Source organism: Octopus sinensis, linkage group LG1 (genome assembly GCF_006345805.1).
Source record: "Octopus sinensis linkage group LG1, ASM634580v1, whole genome shotgun sequence".
Lineage (NCBI taxonomy): Eukaryota > Metazoa > Mollusca > Cephalopoda > Octopoda > Octopodidae > Octopus > Octopus sinensis.
The window spans coordinates 124,104,725-124,126,664 of record NC_042997.1 but is presented as its reverse complement, the minus strand read 5'-3'; the positions used below and the strand labels follow the sequence as shown (position 1 = coordinate 124,126,664).

General features: G+C 31.2%; 1 protein-coding gene and 1 long non-coding RNA gene across 4 annotated transcripts in view; both read left to right on the top strand.

The window, feature by feature from the left end:
* Positions 1 to 21,940, top strand: part of LOC115210959 (glutamate receptor 4) — a 676,560-nt gene that overhangs the window by 570,893 nt on the left and 83,727 nt on the right. The window contains exon 18 of one of the 3 annotated variants that reach the window (XR_004999835.1): positions 9,873 to 10,049. The exons of 1 other annotated variant lie outside the window; for it this stretch is intronic. Coding sequence is in view for 1 of the 2 variants with exons in the window: in XM_029779772.2 (XP_029635632.1) it covers positions 9,873 to 9,944 (72 nt within the window). In the remaining variant the exon portion in view is untranslated. Of the gene's footprint in view, positions 1 to 9,872; positions 12,596 to 21,940 lie in introns of those variants that run through there. One more of the 3 variants, XM_029779772.2, reaches the window with a different exon arrangement.
* The window catches only part of LOC118764054, an 8,923-nt gene continuing 97 nt past the window's right edge, over positions 13,115 to 21,940 (top strand). Inside the window, exons 1-2 of the long non-coding RNA XR_004999847.1 lie at positions 13,115 to 13,144; positions 21,875 to 21,940. The exon at positions 21,875 to 21,940 is cut by the window's right edge and continues 97 nt beyond it. This is a non-coding gene — a long non-coding RNA (uncharacterized LOC118764054). The remainder of the gene's footprint in view (positions 13,145 to 21,874) is intronic.

Genomic DNA, 21,940 nt, shown 5'->3' with positions numbered 1-21,940 from the left:
CAAAAAGAGACCAAATACTTGACGTACTTATCAAAGAAATAGTAAATCTACAGACTTGGCAGAGGCGTAGTTTTGGTACGTTGGAAGTTATTCCAGCGTTATGCAATACCAACAGATAATAAAAGAGGAAATACACAATGTGTACTAGAATGACGAAGTATTCATAATCTAGGATATACAAAAGCGTATTGACAAGATTAAGCCCAACTGCATGATTTCTTTTAAAAATCTTCAAGAATAGTAGTGTGTAATGTACTAGCCCAATAAATATTAAGCGTAGGGAGTGAATTAAAAATTTCTAAACATTCCTTGAAGTAATGAGAAACTGACAAGGCTTAAGCCTGTTCTTACAGCCATACATACCTACGTACATACATACATAGATGCACACACACGCACACTCACATATATATATATGTGTGTGTGTGTGTGTGTGTGTGTGTGTGTGTGTGTGTGTGTGTGTGTGTGTGTGTGTGTGCTTGTGTGTGCTCATATATATTTACAGACATTTACACAAATATATTTCTATAAATACTCAACGCACACATACAAACGCGCACAAACATACACACATGCAGAGAGAGAAGATACAAAAAGCTTACGGTGTGTAGGAAATTAATTTGAAATAGTGTTTAATTAAAATGTATTTAAACCGGATGTGATAGTGAATAGAAACTATTTTCCCAACAATTTTTGTGAAAGTACAAATGAACTCTGTAATTTCCATACATTAGCATGCATATGAATAAGTTTCTCAATCGTATTAGGAAAAATGTCTAACTCCCTGTTGTAGAGAAATCAGTTTCATCGCAAAACAATGTGTGGGAAAGTAGTAATTACCCATATAGAGTAAAAAATATATAAATAAAATAAAACCAATTTCGATTCCTGGAGATGGAGATTTTTCTTCCATATCGCTAACATTAACTTGAATGGCATTTAAGTCACAAATTTTCCTCTTACTCTTTTATAACCGTGAGAAATATTATTATTATTATTATTATTATTATTATTATTATTATTATTATTATTATTATTATTATTATTATTATTATTCAGTAGTTTTATTTTTATAGCGTGCTTTCACTTCACTACCGAGCGCAGCTCTGTCTGCCTTGGGTATGTGCTGTGATTTGTTGTGATGCTCTGATGGTTATTGTATGGAAAGTGTTCTGCGTTTTATTATTATTATTATTATTATTATTATTATTATTATTATTATTATTATTATTATTATTATTATTATTATTAAGGTGGCGAGCTGGAAGAATAATTAGTAAACCAGACCAAGGTCTTAGAGGCATTTCATCCATTTTTACGTTCTGAGTTCAAATTCCGCTGAGGTCGACTTCACTTTTCATCCTTTCGTGGTGGATATAATAAGTACCAGTTGAACACTGGGGTCGATCTAGTCTAGCCCCTCTCCCAAAATTGCTGGCCTTCTGCCAAAGTTTGAAACTATTGTTATTATTATATATTTGACCTTTGCGTTGCATTTGTACAAGTTAACACCAAGTCTCTCCTAAGAACCTCAAGAGACAAGTTTGAAGTTCAAGTTGGTGTTATGCCTAGGGTGTCATATTCATATATTTGGTTTTGCACATAGTATTGTTCTAGAGAATGTTTAAGAAAACAAGAAAATCATAAGTTTGTTTTAAAATTTTAGATTACATAGACAGTATTTTACGTAGGACTTAGGCAGTTCCCATGAGAACTATCTTTTGAATATCTGCCATTTTGGGGTTTCCTTGTATCTGAGCTAGGTAGGAATCAGTCCCTTTTGCTATCATTCCTAGGGCACCTATGACAACAGGTATCATTTTAGGCTTCAGGTTCCACATTTTGCTAATTTCTATTTCAAGATCTTTATACTTGCTCAGTTTTCCGTTGGTCTTGACGTACATTTATGTCGACTGGCACAGTCATATCAACGAGAAGGCATGATTTTGGTCTGAAGTCTTTCAACAAAATGTCTGACCTATTCGCATCTGTCTTTCTGTTAGTTTGAATGGTGAAATTCCAGAGGAGTGAGATGTGATCATTTTCAAGCACTGCAGCTGGTTTGAGTTCCCAACAGTCTTTAATATGGGACAGGTTCAGGCTTTTGCAGTTTACCCAGTGAATATATTGTGCAGTTCTATCGTGCCTGTTGAGATACTCTGTAGGCGCAAGATGACTGCACATGGAGACAACATGATCAATGAATTCATTTTGTTGTTTACATACACGACATGCTGGGCTACTGCCGTTCTTTAATATGCTGGCTTGGTAGTTCCTTGTAGGTAGACATTGATCATGGGCTGCTTTGATAAACACTTCTGTTTCCGATTTTAAGCAAGAAAACACTAACCATTGTTAGGCAAGGGCTTTCTCAACGTTGGCTTTATTAGCTCTCTTAGGGTATTTGCCGTTGAAAGATTTTTCTTGTCATTTATCAGTAAGAATATCTAAGGCAGCAATTTTAGCACGGGTGTTCATACGCTTAGCGTTTCCTGTGCTTGTTTCCAGCACATCTAATTCCGCGATGTGTTGTATTTAGATTTCATTTAGATATTCCTTTGCCTGTTTTGTTACTTAGTATGATGCTTTCTTGTTTCCGTGCATTAAGAAAGTTTTAACATCCAGCCATCAAAGTTTTTCAGGTAGATGTTTAGGCCAATTGTGGCAATCTTCATTGTTAATTCCAGTTGTAAAAGAATCCACGGCCATCCTCTTTTCTTGGCAGGTAAAATCGTTCTATACCTTCCTTAGGGTAGTGACTTCTATGCATTGTCAACAATTTTCGTATTTTTCTGTCGAGATTACATATTTTAGTATTTGACGATTTAATAATATTGAAACTGTAAGTCACGACCGGTATGACGAAACTATTGATTGCTTTTATCCTGTTTCTTGCATTCAGCTCTGTCTTTAGTATTGCCCTTACCTTGCGATAATATTCTCTTCTGATCTTTTTCCTTATCATTGAATGTTTGATTCCATTACGTTCTGATACCCGTAGGTATTTGTCGCTCTCTGTTGGTTCTAACTCCTTTATAACATTGTGCTAGCCGAGATTAACGTTGGATATTTCTGTCATTTTTCCTCTGATAAAGATAGCTTTTGAACATTTATCGAGGCCAAATTGCATCTTGATATCATCACTGAATTATTTAACAATTGCTAGTAAGCCCTGTAGCTGTTGGTAATTTTTTGCAAAGAGCTTGAAATCATCCATGTAAAAAAGATGATTTATATTGTACATCATCGAGCAGAGAAGTGTTACGGCTAGACAAAAGAGGAGCGGTGATAGAGAGTCACCCTGGAAAATGCTACATAAAATACTCACATCTCCAGAGTAAGTGTTATTCTATACATTTCCAGGTATTTCTTAATCGAGCTATGTGGTAGATTATCAAGAGCTTTATTTTTTAGTCTACCCAGGCTATCGATAAGTTTTTGTGTCGTTTGTGGCAATCTTCCATGATCATCTTATTGATTAGTAACTGATATTTATAACCATAAACACCATTAAGTAGCCAAGAGGGAATCATACTTGCTTGTTGCAAAACATTATTGTAAAGTGATTTTAGCAGTTCATCATTCTCTGGGAAGGCATTCAACTAGAAGTTTAAAATGTTCTTGAAACTTTTCTTGAGACTTCAATATGCTTGATTTCCTGCGAGCAGATCTTAGATCCTCTACCTTAGTACTCCTCCACTTTAGATCTTCTAAGAAGTCTAAGTCAGTAGATATTCTATCAATCCAAGGGGCTTTTTTTATTATGTATTTTATTTAATCCTGTCCAAATTTTATTCCAAAATTACTGCCCTTCACATTTTACCGTAACTGGTAATTTCCCTATCATCCTGTAAAAATGTTTTGGGTTATTTTTGAACATGTTGTCCTTGAAGAATCTAACGCGCTTTTCATACCGTGCTATGCGAGCAGATTTAGCACATATTTTTGTTTGATAGTGTCTATGGAGGTATCGATGTCAAGTATGGTTTTCATATATTTTTCTTCAATTTTCAATTATTTTTTTGTAGGTTTGATAGTCTTGTCAAACTTAAGGTTTTTTAAAACGTTCTTTGTCAGACCTAAGTAGCTGAATTTAATGTTGGATACGCCCTTGCCAAGTAGGCATTTTGTGGGAATGTTGTCGTTTTCTAATCTTTTCAACACATAGAATCATTGAGATTTTCGTGGCTGCATAGTACAGGTGGTTGACATCTGTAATATCAATATCATTAGCTGAAATTATATCGTTAAGTGCAAGGCGAATTTTACCAATTACTTCAGGTTTAATTAGAGTTGTGAATTTTTGGGAGAGCGTCACCATACTGTTTTCTTTAATTTTCAACCATTCAATCATGATTTGTTTATTTAGTTCATGCTGTTCAGTTGTATAAATTTCTGTTTGACTTTCTTCATCTATTTGATTTTCATTTGCCTTGGTGTCTATGGTAGGTTCAGAGAGTATTTCACGTTGCTTATCAGTTACATTGATTGTTTCTATCATTACGGCATTTTCATTGGACGTAGGTTGGTCTATAATTATTTCCTCTGTAGTATCTTCTTTAGCTGCAACTTCGTTCCCTTTATCCCTTACCGAATGTTTAATTTCGTCAATATGTAATTCAGTTCATAATTTCTTTTCCACTATGTTTCTACTGGTGTTGGCAAGTTTGTTAGTGTCTATATATAGGATATTTCTTCAAGGTATTTCTGTCTCCAGTTTAGGTAGGTTTGTTTGGTATTAGATTTATTAGGAGAAAAATATGGCATGATTGAAGGCCTTAAGAACTTCTTTATTATCTCCCTTAAACCATTTTTCATTCTGTTTGTTTTATTATTATTCATACTTTTCCAATTGTTTTAGTTTCATTATTATTATTATTATTGAGTGAGATAGCAGTCCATGCCATCAAAGTGACACTGGGGTAAAATATACGAAGCCCAATATACCCATCATGACTACCCGTCTGATAAGGGTACACCAGGCACATGCATCACAGCCATATGTGCGCGACATGGTGATCTCATATCAAAATAAACCACACATGACCTTGCAGTTAGAATTTTCTTCAGGTTGAGTAGCCCATCCCGCTCACAAGGTCCCTGAATAAGGGTTGTTTAAGGATGTTGAAAGAACCACCCATGTTTCTATAGGGGAATTATTCAAACACCAAAGAATCTCTCTCAACACATGGCTATGATGCTCCCCCACTACTTCTGCTCGTGATCAGAGATGCACATATCGTCAGCCACTAAGGGACATGCTCAACTGGTTAAGGTCAAACAACTGACAAGCAAATCTGTGGTATTGAGCAGAATATTTGCTGTAGCCCATCTTTTATACTTATTATTATTATTATTATTATTATTAGAGAAGACGAAGAGCGCAATGCAATTGCAATAGATATCTAAAATCAACAACTTCTTTAAACACCAAAGCCATGTCGCGAATTGCTTTTTCGTATCCATGGGGGTTTCTACCTTATATCCCAGTATATCCCAGTATTGACCACGATGAACGGGTAGAAGCATACATGGATGCCTTCGGAAGCGGTCAAACAAAAGTATTCCATCAAATTTTCTCTGTTAGTCACAGAATTTTGTGTTACAAACTAACACAATGAAGTTTGGATGTAAATTTTACCACCAGATGAGTGGTAAATGACGAAATTCGAGACAGAGTAACTGCAGACATTCAAAAACTTACATGGTCATGAACTAATACTCTGTATACGGTTCATTGATGAGGTCTTTTTGTCAGGGAAGGATCACAGGATAATTTAATTGACCCTTGCATGTCTGTAACTGTTATGTTAAAACTATGGCTTTAAAACCAACATAAAATTAACGTTTAGCTTTTGTAAAACTATCGTTGAACTTTTTCACACAAAAGTTAAGTTTACTGGGGGTAAAATAGTGACAGAGTTATTTTGCAATGCAATGTGATCCCAAGTTGTCTCCACCACCGCTCCTCTCATCTACATCATATTATTAGGTCAAATCCGAAATCACAATTTTTGAGGATAAAATGAATTTGTACTGACAGAGGGGATAATGGAAACATGCAAATGCTTTGTACACCATTATGTTAAACCCCGTTACAATGAATCACGATTAAATGAAGTAGCAAGTTAGAGAGCTAAGATTAGCAAAGAACGTCAAATCTTCACGCATAATTTTAGCAAACACAATACAATATGTGACAGAATTCCTTTAGCGATTAACTGGGACCGAAATTTTGCTGGCATTTCGAAAGTGTCGCATTAAATTTACCAGCATATTGCGGAAAAATATATTTGTTTCAAATATGTTTCCTCAGCCGTCCATTGTAGCATTTAGACGGAATAAAAATATAAAAGCTCTATTGAACTCTATTTCTGACTCCAAGAAAACTAACGTTGGATTATCTGCACGCTGTATCTTGAAAAACAGCCGCAAGAGAGGTGAGCGCTGTTCATTGTGCAACAACAAGAGCCAAGTGAACTCCATCAGGTATCATAAAAGAAATGTTATGATTTATACAGAATGTGGGCCATGTACAGCTTCTCATTTGGTGTACGCGGCAGAATGCACGAAACACAACTTGATTTATGTTGGTTGTACAACACAACAATTTAACAAACGATTTAATGGGCACATATATGACGTCGGGCACAATAACAGTAGATTGACAGAACTTGGTTAACATTTTGCTTCAAACGGCAACAATTTTGAAATAGACTTGTAAGTGCATATTCTCAGAAAATATACTGAATCTCCTACACATTGAATACTCAAAATGCATGAGGAGAAAAATGTTTGCAGATAATTAACATCATGCACTGGAGGAAAGAATAAAACGACAGGCGAATATCATCAAATTTACACAAAACTATTTGATTAAATATTTTCCTTTGTCTATTTCCTTTTTCTTTCCTTTTTCTCTCTCTTTTTCTTTTCGCCAATTACAAAATTGATAAAATTGACGATGGCATTCCATCAATGCACTGCTCTATCATGCCTGTTGAGATACTCTGTAGGCGCCAGATGACTGCACTTGGAGACAACATGATCAATGTTTTCGTTTTTGCTGTTTACATACACGACATGATGGGTTACGGCCGTTCTTTAATATGTTGGCCTAGTAACTCTTTGTAGGTTAACTTTGATCTTGGGCTGCTATGATAAACACCTCTGTTTATGATTTTAAGCCAGGAGACAGTAAACATTGTGGAATAAGGGCTTTGTCAACGTCGGTATTATTAGTGCTCTTTGGGTATTTGCCATTGAGAGGTTTTCCTTGTCATTTATCAGTAAGAATATGTAAGGTAGCAGTTTTAGCAAGGGTTTACACACGCTTAGCGTTTACTGTGCGTGTTTTGACATTTGTTGTATTAAGAATTTATTTAGATTTTCCTTTGCCTGATTTGTTACTAAGTATGATGTTTTCTTGTTTCCGTGCTTTAAGAAAGTTTTAACATCCAGTCATCAGAGTCTTTCAGGTAGGTGTTTATGTCAATTGTGGCAATCTTCTTAGTTAATTCCAGTTGTAAACGACCATGGCCATTCTCTTTTCTTGGCAGAAGAAGTCGTTCCATATCTTCCTTAGGGTGGTGCATTATATGCATTGTCAACAATATTCGTATTTTTCTGTCGAGATTACATATTTCAGTAATTGACGAGTTAATGATATTGAAGCTGTAAGTCACGACCGGTATAGCGAAAGTATTGCCACTTTCTATTAAAAAGAATTTAGGCATATTCAGTCAAGTTAGATGTTAGTATTTTATACATTGTCGTTAAGAAGGTTATGGGTTAATAATAATAATAATAATAATAATAATAATAATAATAATAATAATAATAATAATAATAATAATAATAATAATAATAATAATAATAATATTATTATTATTATTATTATCATTTTTATTATCATTATCATAATTTTTATTACTATCATTATTAATATTATCATTATTATTATTATTATTATCATTATTATTATTATTATTATTATTATTATCATTATTATCATTATTATTATTATTATTATTATTATTATTATTATTATTATTATATTATTATTATTATTATCATTAACAAATGCATTTCCTATGTAAATTATATATTGAAACGATTAATAATATTCAAGAATTTTATTTGCCTGATAAATAAAATTCAATTCTTATATGCAAAAATTGAAATTATACATATTAATTTGGAAATTTCGCTAATGAATTAATATCAATAATATGTTATTGTATATATCATATTAATATTGCAATTTTCTTTCTGTTGCATTTCCTGGTTAATTTATCAAGAAAGAATTTGTTCGTGTGGTAGCTCAAGTCAGCCGCGGTCGAGCAAACGAATGATGAAAGGTTTTTCCAAGCACGGGAGTCTTCCTTTTTGTTAGAGATACAATATCCTGAGTAATTTTAGTATCTAAGACAATAACATGGGAATTGAGAGAGCGTTGTAATATTGATTTAAAATATTTTGGCACAAGGCTAGCATTTTCCGGGGAGGAATAAATCGATTACATTGACCACAGTACTCAACTGGGGATGAAATGCAAAATCGAGCTCGGCAGGATTTGAACTTAGTACGAAAAGACGGACGCAGTGCCGCTAAGAATTTTGTTGTAATATAAAATAAAACAATTTATAAGTTTATATGAAAAGTACTTCTCTTCTCTAGTAATATATATACACGAAGTTAACATCTTCTTTACATAAATTTCTGTAATAAATGAATTGTTGTACGGCAACTAATTTTCTTGTGCATAAGTCCTTTGGCGCACGCTAGCAGAAATTATGATTCTTACAGAAGTAGCTGGGATGGTGAGGTGGCAGAAACGTTAAAACGCCGGGCGAAATGCTTGGCGGTATTTCGTCTGCCATCACGTTCTAAGTTGAAATTCTGCCGAGGTCGACTTTGCCTTTCATCCTTTCGGAGTCGATAAATTAAGTACCAGTTACGCACTGGGGTCGATGTAATCGACTTAATCCCTTTGTCTGTCCTTGTTTGTTCTCACTATGTTTAGCCCCTTGTGGGCAATAAAGAAATAAGAAATAGCTGGGATGATAGAAATGTTATCAAAATTTCAAGATTTAGTATAATATAATAAGTTCAGAAAATAGCTTTTCGCATTAGTATCTCATTCGCCAACCAAAACTATTTTACGGAAAGCAGGATTCATTCTTGACTCTAGTTTTTAAGACAATGATCTTTGTTTGTAGTTCCGTGCTTATTATTCTGTTTACCCCAAAGTATTTCCTCCCACACTTCTCTTTCTGTTTCTCTCTCACGTACGAACTGTTCTTATTTCTTGACTGTCGAATATTTGCATATCGCTGATTGCTATCATTAACATACGAGAATCCTTTGAGTTTAATGACGCCGAATAACTTTCCTGACTATCAGGCAATATTTTAATTTCTATCTTAAATCAATAGTACCATTTAGATATATAAAGTTATTATTATTATTCTAATACTAGTTCCCTGTTAGTATACTACTATTAAAGCTTTCGGAAAATACACACTAGCGTCATATGATTTGAAAAAAACACTCAGTAAATTTGAAATTTTATTCTTAATTAGAATAAAAAAACTGAAATAAAACAATTGGGCTTCTAATAAGCAACATGTAGTGTAATTTACTCACATGGTAGCCCTTGTTAATTAGACTCGTAATCAAAGATATTCTACTCGTAACTATCACATCTTGTAAGCTTGATATGACATTGTAGTTTAATTAAGCCGTGAGTGTTGAGAAAGGATTTCGTTGCTATTTCTAGCAAATCGAGTGATCGCGTACAGGTTCTCTCGTCGGCTCAACCGATATATAAATCACTCATAAACTTTTTTGTTTTGTTTTATCTTTTCTAGTACACGTACACAGCACCTAACCAGATGATAACTTTTGATGGGTACACAGACGGTTACCAGACGGAGATCTAGGGATCCAATGATGAGGATGAAGCAGCACCCACGACAACAGAAAACAAGGCTTTTTATTCGCCCGAAATGCCTTACTGGAGTTCAGCAATATAGCTGGAAGTAAAAGTAATTGTTACAAAGTTTTGATATAATGCGGTACACTGTTCTCCTACTGTGATGTAATGAACATATATTTGATTAGGTTGAGCATGTTGGCATGTTACAAATATGATGGCGTTGCTTAGAATAGCAATAACGAGAATGATAAAAGACTGATGTCTGGTAAGAACGTTAATAAGATTTATGGCGAGCAAATTAATAATAATAATAATAATAATAATAATAATAATAATATAATAATAATAATAATAATAATAATAACAATAATAATAATAAAAATAATAACACTAAGAATGAGAATGATAGTGATAATAATATAATTTTAATAATGATAATAACGCTAATGACAATAACACCCCACGAGTGTTCATTAAAAGTTTGAAATCGATTTAATTATACCAAATCTTCAAATGTTTTTATATGGGATTTTCATCAGTATAAAATAAATTTTAAAAATTAACTATAAGCTATAAATTATAATTAAGAATTATTAGATATAATTGGATTAATTAAGAACGTTTTGACTTAGAAGCCTTATTATGATTCTAATATCAGTTCCAAGCCTTTCTTAAGATTGTAAGAAGAATTCAATAGATATCGTGTGTTGAACGAGTGATGGGTGAATGTGAGAAAAGGAAACTTTGAAAAGGAATTCCAATTTGGTTGTGTATATTTTGTGGTTGAAATCAACACTAGAGTCTACTATTGATTTTATTTTATAGTTTTATTTTTAAATTATTTTATAAATCTTATTGTTTTCTCCAGAGTAATCAACAAATTTTTTATATTTTTTCATATTTTATTAAAAGAGCAGATGAATCAATCTGAATCTTGTAACAAACAACCAGAATCAAAATCTTTATCAAAGATATGAAGTGGTTGTTGATTAGTTTGTCATATTAGGGTGAAGTCTTCTTCATCTGTTGCAATCTGTAAGTTCCGGCTGACAGCTGCCCTGTGAGACAATCGTATTGAACACCGGAATGAAATGAGGATAATAATAGAAAGGAAACCAGTTATAAACGCCAATGAAAGACGGTGTTCAGGCTACCCTATTGCATCACAGACATAAAATATGCACTAAAGCCGTATTGCATAACAAATCTAAATGATTAGACCAAGAAGCCTGTGAAAACCATTTACAACACCTTTGAGGGTAGTTGAATATATAATTAAACAGTACGTTATATAAACACTGATAAGAAAAAATAATTTAATTAATATAAATATATTTCAATATTTGTTTAAACTATTCCCCATCTATAATTCTTACTACCATCATCTCTAACACTCACATCTGTATGTGTGCTTACTTTTATCTAAATAAATTAGTTTCATAAACATGAATGACGAAGATACACTATAATACATTTCACAAATACAGCCACGCTAATCTAGACATATTAGCTTTCCCATCGTTTGTGTTTAATATTTAAAAGCAATTCAATACTAAATTATATTTTTTGTGTACACACATACACAAATAAAAGAGCATCACCAGTTTCAAAATGTTACTGCAAGATGTCTTCTTTTATTATTAAAGAGGATATTTTATTTTTTTTTTCTGTTTTAAGTGGTCGCACATTTTCGTCAACGATACATTCCTTAATTACATTCTCTTCAATTTATTCCATTAAAATATATTAAAATGCACCCAGTTAACATTTGATGCTTTACATCAGTACACTATACAGTGGACTACTGACATCTGGTTAAAGCTAATGTGTTTCAAAATTTCCTTAAATATAGTACGTTAAGTATCGCCAAATCAATGTTTCATACATCAAAAACAAAAAAAAGGAACAAAAATGGAAATAAAAATAAAATGATATCCAGTCATTCATTAAGGTTAGGTTTCAAGTGATCTTGTTTGCTGCTCCTTTCGGGAATGCTTACACAACTTTAAGAATAAAGTTTACCGCATATACTTTGGCCAATGCAAACAAGTGAAATATTAAACGAGAATATTACAAAATATAATCTTCAATGGATGATGGCACGCATTTATAAATGATGTGAGGACAAGCAATATAGATGGACAATACGGTTTTAAAACCAGTTTTATCTAAGTGAGAGGGATGAATAATACAATAGATGTTCTTATTTGATAAGAAATATCCACCTAAAAATACAGCGTATTAGTATTAACGGAAGCATAAATAAGAGAGTGAAATTAGTTCCCCTATCATTAAAAACATATATTCTTGTTCACGTTTTCAAGAAATCAGGGAATTATCAACATCCAGTGCTTTACTAAGAATATTTTCAACGATTTTTTTTTTATTTATCGTCTTGACGTGTTTGTCCGGACATAATCATATATTAGAATTGAAATGACACTCGACAACAAGTTAGTTGTTATTTAGGAAGACAGGCAGTATTAGTGAACCACTTCAATGTAAAGTTATTTATTGTCATCAAAATGTTCAGTATACATCCAGTAGCAAATAAATTCATCATTTTATTTTTCCAAAATCTAATGAAATATTTTCATTGAGTAAATTAAGATAAGATAATAATAGTCTTCTGTGTTGTTACTACCAAATAATATATTGAAAAAGTACTTTGCAAAATAGGCACTGTTAATATTGCTGTCATACCATTAGCCAAACAATGGATGTACCCATATAGATACGAATCATATCAAATGTGGTGTAATTCACTGAATAAAAAAATCTGTAACAACACAGTATGCAATGAACATTGTACGACCATGCAACCGACCAAACTGAAATATTGATTGTACAAAGCACGAAAATGCAACAATATTCCATAAGTTTGATATTGACATGCCAAATCTGTTTGTTTACTAACTTTAAAACTGCAAATATTGTTTGCACTTATTCACAAAAAAAAACATGGCTGATGTTGTTCATATTTCGAGATTACTGTTGTGTTAAACAATGAAATTAAAGAATAAGAATCTGTCTGGTGTGTGTAGGTGTGACATACGTATTCGGATGCTGCTCGCAGTTATAATAATCTGTTATACTAATGAAAACATATAAATACATAATACATACATATATATATATACATATATATATGTATATATATATATATATATATATATATATATATATATATATATATATATATATGTATATATATATATATATATATATATATATATGTATATATATATATATATATATATATATATATATATATATACGTATATATATGCGTATATATATATATATATATTATATATATAATATATATATATATATAAACATATATATATACATGCATATATGTATATATATACATGTATATGTGTGTATGTATATGTATGAAATTATACAATTCCATGTGATATTGTACATTTTTGAAATGGATATCCACAGTCATTGTGATATTAAAGTACTGTTTGAGATTTCCTAGATGATATCTTGGAAAATAATTTTATAGTTATTTCGTGGCCCGATCACGAAATATAAATGGCGGTTTTCCACATAATCGTTTATAAAACTTATTTTAAATGATGTTTATTTAGATGCAATTCATTTTTTTTATTTTTCCGTATGTATGTAGATATATCGACACAGACACTATATGCAATCATGCATATGTATATATACAAACGTATAAATGTATGTAATTGTGTATTTGTGTCCATATCTGAATTTTTATGTATTTGTGCGTGTATATATATATATATATATATATAATATATATATATATATATGTATATATATATAATATATATATATATATGTATAGATATATATATACATATATATATATATATATATGTATATATATGTATGTATGCATATATATATATATATACATACATATATATATATATGTATATTATATATATATATATATATATATATATATATATATATATATTATATATATATATATGCATGCGTGATGATTATAAATCAATCTACAAGGTGACGATGTTTGAAAATGGTGTGTATAGAATGTCTGCGCTGCAATATACAATGCTGTATGATCAGGGAATGAATGTATACAAATATAAGCAAGTATTTGCTAATGGTAACTTCATAGTAAGAATTAAAATGCACATCGAGCCGGATATAATTCGCCATATATTGTAAATCCTATTGATGCATACACATATACACACACACGCACACAACCATATATGTATGTATATATATATATATATATATATATATATATATGCATATATATATATATACATATATATATGCATATATATATATGTACATATATGTGTGTTTGTGTACATATCTATACATGTATATATATATATATATATATATATATATATATATTCATATATATATATGGTCATAAAATCTACGTATCTATATCTCTATCTATATATATATATATATACATACATATATATATATATATATGCGTGTGAGTGTGTGTGTGTGTGTGTGTGTGTATACATATATACATGTATACATAATATATATATATATACATATATATATGCATATATATATATACATACATATATATATATATATATATGCATACATGTATATATATATAATATATATTATATATATATATGTGTGTGTGTGTGTGTGTGTGTGTATACATATATACATATGCATACACATATATATATATATATATATATATATATATATATATATATATATATATATATATATTCATATACATATATATATTCATATACATATATTTGTGTGCGCATGTGCATGGGTGTTTGTGTATGTGTGTGTGTGTTTGTGTTTTGTATATGCAATTGTTGCTCTAACACCCACGTTAGTCAAATTTCTGATTTTTAAATGCACCTATCTATGTATACGTAAACAGTATTCTCGTGAGTGCTTTACGCTCAGCGAGGTGTACAACAGGCCATCTCAATAAAACTTGCATACATACATATTTCAAGAAATATACATAACAATTACAAATACATATATTTGAATATATACTTACAAAACATATGGCATTCTTGGTTGTAGGTCCAAGTCTCTTAAATCAAGCCTCTAAATATATGACATTCGAAAACTGCAATGCCTAAATTATCAACTGTTGATATATTACCACGAAATGCTAGACATCTGTTTAATGACATTGTGCAAATAAGCATTTGTGGTGTTCCCCACCTATTCTTAAAAATTTGATCAGCCTTCATAAATTGGCATTGTTAATGTTTGTTACCTGAAGTGGGCTACCGGCTATGAATCTCCATAAGTTTAATGCAGTTGATCTTCCATATATGTGGAACCCATAATCATCCCACTGAAAGGTTTCCAAACATAGCCTTCATTATTATCATATCTTCATAAATGTATGTTTAATTTATATTTTATTCAACTTTTTCTTCAATACCGTCAAATTTTACCTCTTTAGTTTCGTTTTTGTGAAAATTCATAACTTTTCATCAATTTTGTCTTCATCTGTACATATATACGTACATACATTCATGCACACATATATATGTGTGTGCGTGTATGCATGTATAAGTGTTTATATATATGTATATGTATATATATATACATATATATATATATATATATATATATATATATATATATATATATATATATATATAATATATATAAAGGAATGTAGCTTGTTTGAAGGACATGATGCCACAGGTTAGTGAATCATAATACGACAACCGCTGTCATCATAAACAACCAAAATCTTGTAATGAGAATAACAATAAAAATATGTTGCCATGATGGCACTGGTGGCGGGGACGATGGAGGTGAACCATGTCAATAATAATATTCAATCAGTCTAGAGAAATTAATGAAGGACATTATTATTATTATTATTATTATTATTATTATTATTATTATTATTATTATTATTATTATTATTGCTGTTGTTATTAATTTTGTGGCGATGTATAAATCGCCAGAGTGCCGAACAATTTGCTCTGCGTTATTTTAAAACGTCCCATTGTGTTCAGAATTGATAACCCGCTGGATTAAATGTTGACTATCAATCCTTCAGGGTCGATAGATGATGACTACCAATATATTCAAAGTCGATTGACTCGACTCTTCCCTCCCTTACAAAGTGTGACATTGTGCCAATGTAACAAATCATAATCATTATATATATATATACAGTGGCGTGGAAGAGCGATGGATGAAGGTATTAGCAGAGCGCCGGAGGACAATGCCATGTGGCAGTTTAAGTCCAGAGCCGGCTGGAGTAAATTTCGCTTTTCCTCCTTGCTGGGTCGATAAAATAAATGCAAGTGAAACAGTCCTATGAAATAAAGCTATTGTATCGTACTCGGAAATATATGCAATTGAGCTTATGTTAGATATCGTTTGTAATATAGCGGTTGAACAGCATGGATTGTAGAGATTAGTACGAAATGTCAATCCGTAATTAGTTGCACATTTACGACGGAATAAATTCTGTTGGAGGCGACTTATCCTGTTCTCAATGTTGGTCAACAAAAGTATGTACAAGAGGAGTACGAATATTAGTATCAGGCTAAGAAAATACTTGGTTTTGTGACAAAAATTATTCTTATTGTTATTATTATTATTATTATTATTATTATTATTATTATTATTATTATTATTATTATGAAATATATAAAAAAAAGCTCTATCTTGAATTGAAAAACATCTTTCATGTGTATCGCTCTTGCTAGGATACATTAAGGAAATGATCGGGTCAGCTGTTGTGTACCAAAAAATTGCGGGTTAATGTAACGAAATATTTTGGAAAAATACAGCCATCGTTGTTACTCTAATATTTGTTATTACGATAACAAACGTTGTTGATATTGTTAATATTATAATTTTCATCATGATCATTGATAACATTTCATATGTATTGAACATTGAATCACTACAATGGTTAATTTTATACCGCTTGCATATCGACATAGCAAGAGTACTGGATTTTCTATACTCCGAATTTGCTTAGGAAAGGCAATGTTGTCACAACTTCCATTACATTCTTCAGTCAAAGAATGGGACCTTTTTACTTAGTCAAGGATAATCAATTATTATTATTATTATTATTATTATATTATTATTATTATTATTATTATTATTATTATATTATTATTATTATTATTATTATTGGAGGAGTGTACACAGCAGAACCGGTTAAATACTGTCATAAAATTCTGTCACTGCTGTTTTTGCCTTTAACAGTTTTGACATCCTTAAAATAGCTATCAGTTCAGTACAGGGATCGTTTAAATCCGGTACACTTCTGTCCCTGTTATTTTTGGCCTTGTGCCTATTCAAGGAATCATTATTATTATTTTTATTAAAAGTGTGCCGATGAGACTGTCGCTGGCATGTTAGCATAATACACTGCGGTATTTGTCAAGTAATTTTATGTTCTATGATAAAAAACTCATCAGGGTCAAATTAACCTTTGACGTCTCTAGTGTTTGTATAATAAGTACCGCTCATGTATTAAGCTCCATCATATCGATCTACTCTTCCAAAGAGGTGTTCCAATGTGCAAAACCTTAGAAATCCGTATTACCATTCTTCAGAATGGTATTGTAAATCTTCAGTAGAATTGCACAAAGGGAAGAGTGCTTGACTAAATAGTATACCTCCCTTTGCGTTGTGAGTTCGAATCCCACTGAGGACAAATGTTGCGCCAAAATATATGCATCCGTTAAATATCTGTATCGATATAATCAACCGCACGCATTCTCCAAGTTTGAGATGCTGTGCCAAAGCTGGAAGAAAAAAATAATATCATGGTAGAAGCTGTTAAGTGTTTCAATAAATACTTGACTACATTTCATCTAATTGACAAGATTTATCATTTCACGATCAACAAAACATATGACATGCGTTCAATTTGATTCTATCAATAATATTCTTCTTTCATAAATTTCTGACCCTGCATCAATCTATCGAACCCCCACTTAACTCACAATATCATTACTATTATCAACATTCTCCTCATCGTTATTACTACAATCTCTTTTTAATAATAATAATAATAACAATAATTGTTATTATTATTATTATTATTATTATTATTATATTATTATTATTATTATTATTATTATTATTATTATTGATTGAGAGAGCAGTGTTTGCCATCAAAGTGACGCAGGGGTAAAATATACGAAGCCCAGTAATACCCATCATGACTACCCGTCTGATAAGGATACACCAGGCACATGCATCACAACCATATGTGCGCGACATGGTGGTCTCATATCAAGATAAACACCGCATGACCTTGCAGGTGGGGGCCCTGTTAGAATTTTCTTCTGGTTGAGTAACCCATCCCGCTCGAAAGGTCCCTGAATAAGGGTTGTTTAAGGATGTTGAACGAAGCACCCATGTTTCCAGAGGTGAATTATTCAGACCCCAGAGAATTCCTCTCAACACATGGCTATGATGCTCCCCCATTATTATTATTATTATTATTATTATTATTATTATTATTATTATTATTATTATATTATTATTATTATTATTATTACTAATACTGTTACTTCTCCTAGGGTGACGGCGTGTCAGAATCGGCAGAGCAGCAGGAACGTATAACCTGCAGTGATTAGCTCTGTGTCTCTACCTTAGGAGTCCAAAAACGCTGACATCGACTTTCAGTTTGGTCCTTCGAATGTCAACAAAAATTAATAAACATCTCCAAACTTTTACTGGTCTTGTACCTATGTTTGAAATCTAATTTTCAGAGCACTTGAAATTAGAATTGGTGGAATACAGAACCCAAGCTGGAAGCGGGGCTTGTAGCATCATCTTCATCCTATCTTTTAAATGCCGCTCAGCTCTATTTTGCACACTTAGTGCAATAAATTCAAATAACATGCTGGTGTCAATAAAATCGAGTATAACCTTTCATATAAATGGTCTAGCATTGGTGCCTATATGAGAAACACATTATTATTATTATTATATATTATTATTATTATTATTATCATTATTATTATTATTATTATCATTATTATTTTATTATTATTATTATTTTATTATTATTATTTTATTATTATTATTATTATTTTATTATTATTATTTTATTATTATTATTATTATTATTATTATATTATTATTATTATGTCAAGGTGGTGAGCATGCACAAATGTTAGAGTGCGGAGCAAAATGCTTGGCGAGAGATCGCCCGTCTCTGTTCACGTTCTGAATACAAATTCCACCGAGGCCGACTTTGCGTCTCATCATTCTGGAGTGGATAAAAACAAGTACCAGCTGAACTCTGAGGTCGATGCAATCAACTGACACCCTTTCCCGAACATGCAGGCCTTGTGCCAAAAGTTGAAACCTATTATTATTATTATTATTATTATTATTATTATTATTATTATTATTATTATTATTATTATTATATCTTAGTATTATTATTATTATTATCTAAGATGGCGAGCTAGCAGAAATGTTAATACTTCGGACAAAACGCTTAGCAGAACTTCTTAAGGATCTTTTCGTGTGAGTACACAAAAAATTCGGGGTCAACTTTGCCGTTCATCTTTCGAGATAGATAAAATAAGTACCAGTTTAACACTGGGGATCTATGGAATCGACTCTACCCCACAACATATCAGGCCTTGCCTTCTACCTGTAACAGAAAGGATTATCATTATTATCATCATCATCATCATCATTAATATTATTATAATTATTATTATTATTATTATTATTATTATTATTATTATTATTATTATTATTATCATCATCATCATCATCATTATTATTATTATTATTATTATTATTATTATTATTATTATTATTATCATCATTATTATTATTATTATTATTATTATTATTATTATTATTATTATTATTATTATTATTATTATTATCATTATTATTATTATTGTTATTATTATTATTATTATTATTAAGTCGGCGAGCTGGCAGGATCGGTAGCATGCCGGAGAAAATGCTTAGTGGCACTTCGTCCGCCTTTATCTTGTGAGTTTAAATTCCACCGAGGTGGAATTTTCCTTTCATGCTTTAGGGTTCGATAGCATAAATACCAGTGAAATACTGGAGTTGATGTAATCAACTAGTCTCCTTCCCCAAAACATTAGGCCTCGTGCGTATAGTAGAAAGGATTATCATTATTATTATGATTATTATTATTATTATTATTATTATTATTATTATTATTATTATTATTATTATTATTATTATTATTATTATTGTTTTTATTATCATCATTATTTCTGCGGTGGACATTAGAATCATTAGAGTGCCGGACAAAATGGTATGTGGTATTTAACTGCGCCGCGTTATGCTCTCTGTTTAAACACCACCAGGGTCGACTTTGCCTTTCATCCCTCATGGGTCGATAAAATAAGTACCAGTCAAGTAGAGGGGTCGATTTAATCGATTCTTGTATCCACTATGGGCTTTTGTAATAAATCAGTATTATTACCCAAGATATTTACTGTATATAAGAGAATGACATGGAAGATATGGTTGTATCACTTTCTGTTTAAATTCCAAATTCCACCTGAATCGCCTTTGCCTTTCATTTTCCGGGGTTAATTATTTAAGTTGTATTATTATACTAGAGTATATTTAATCAGCTTACACTTCCACCATGCACTTACTTTATAGCAATGTGATGAACTTAGAAACTGTTGCTATTTTTTCTATAGAAATAATTGTTATAATCATTATACTTGTAGTTATTACGGATTCGACTATGAAACTGAGCATTCAGTACTTTTATCGTTTTGTTTTTTCATACATGTCTGGAAAATGGCAGCCATTATCAGGCTACATTGGTAAAGTGTTTTAAACACTGAGTATCTAATATCATTTGTTCTTTGTAACGCTAAGCTAGGTATGAAATAAATGTGGCTGATATCGTTGTTCAGGATTTTATATATTTATACTTATGTTTCTTTTTGTTATATTTTTGTTTAGTTATGTATTAGCGGCATAGTTAGAGGTATTTTTGGAATATATAAAATCTTAAAGCTACTTCCGATTGATGGAGAGGGAGATTCACACTGCGTTGCTAACATTACATAAAAAGGCATTTCTATCACGAATTTCCCTTTTCCTCTAATGTATGTGTGAGAATTTAAGGACTCTATGCATTTATTAATTTTATTCTTTTTTCTTATTGACGTTGCTGTTATGATTATCAGTATTATTGTTATTTATAAATAGTGTTAGTTATAATATTTCGTTGCAGAATCGAGTAATAGAGATCAAACAAACAATATGCAGTGTACAAAATGCCTTGCTGTTTTTCCTTATAACATGTTACAAGCCTTGTGCCTATAGTAGAAAGAATTATAACATGTTATATCGTCTTAAATAAGTTTTATTCGTATACTCCTGAGAGTATTAAAAAATAACTAGTTTCAATAAATTTTTTGATTGATTATACGTCTTCACATAATCTTGTCGGCACTAGAGCTCCTTTACGTTTATTTTAAGTTGAACGAAAATTGATAGTTGGCAGAAACGTTGGACGGGCGGGATCTGCCTTACAGTATTTCATTTCGTCCCTCTTTTATTTGGTCTCAAATGCCACGGAATTTTACTATGTCTTTCCCATATAACAGATATATTTATTGAAAATTAATTTATTATAAAGCGGTTTATGCAATCCATTGTAACCTGCTAAAAACTTTGTGAGCTATTGAATTCATAAAACCTGTTAACAATATCTTGTTAGTCATTAATAGACTTAAGTTATGATTTTCTGTGTTGTACTTCGTAGACTATCGCTTATAATGATGCAGCTTCTAAACTAATTAAAATAAAATTTCGAACGACTAAAGTAAACGTAGTTTAATCTTTGGATGTCGCAAGGGTGAAATGCAGAGTAAGCTTTAGCAAAATTTGAATTCGGGAGAGACAAAGGTTGTGTTTGCGATATATATATAGCAAAATATTTAGAGAATCAGGCAAAATACCGAGTGGCATTTCATCCGATATAGTGACTTCAGATCT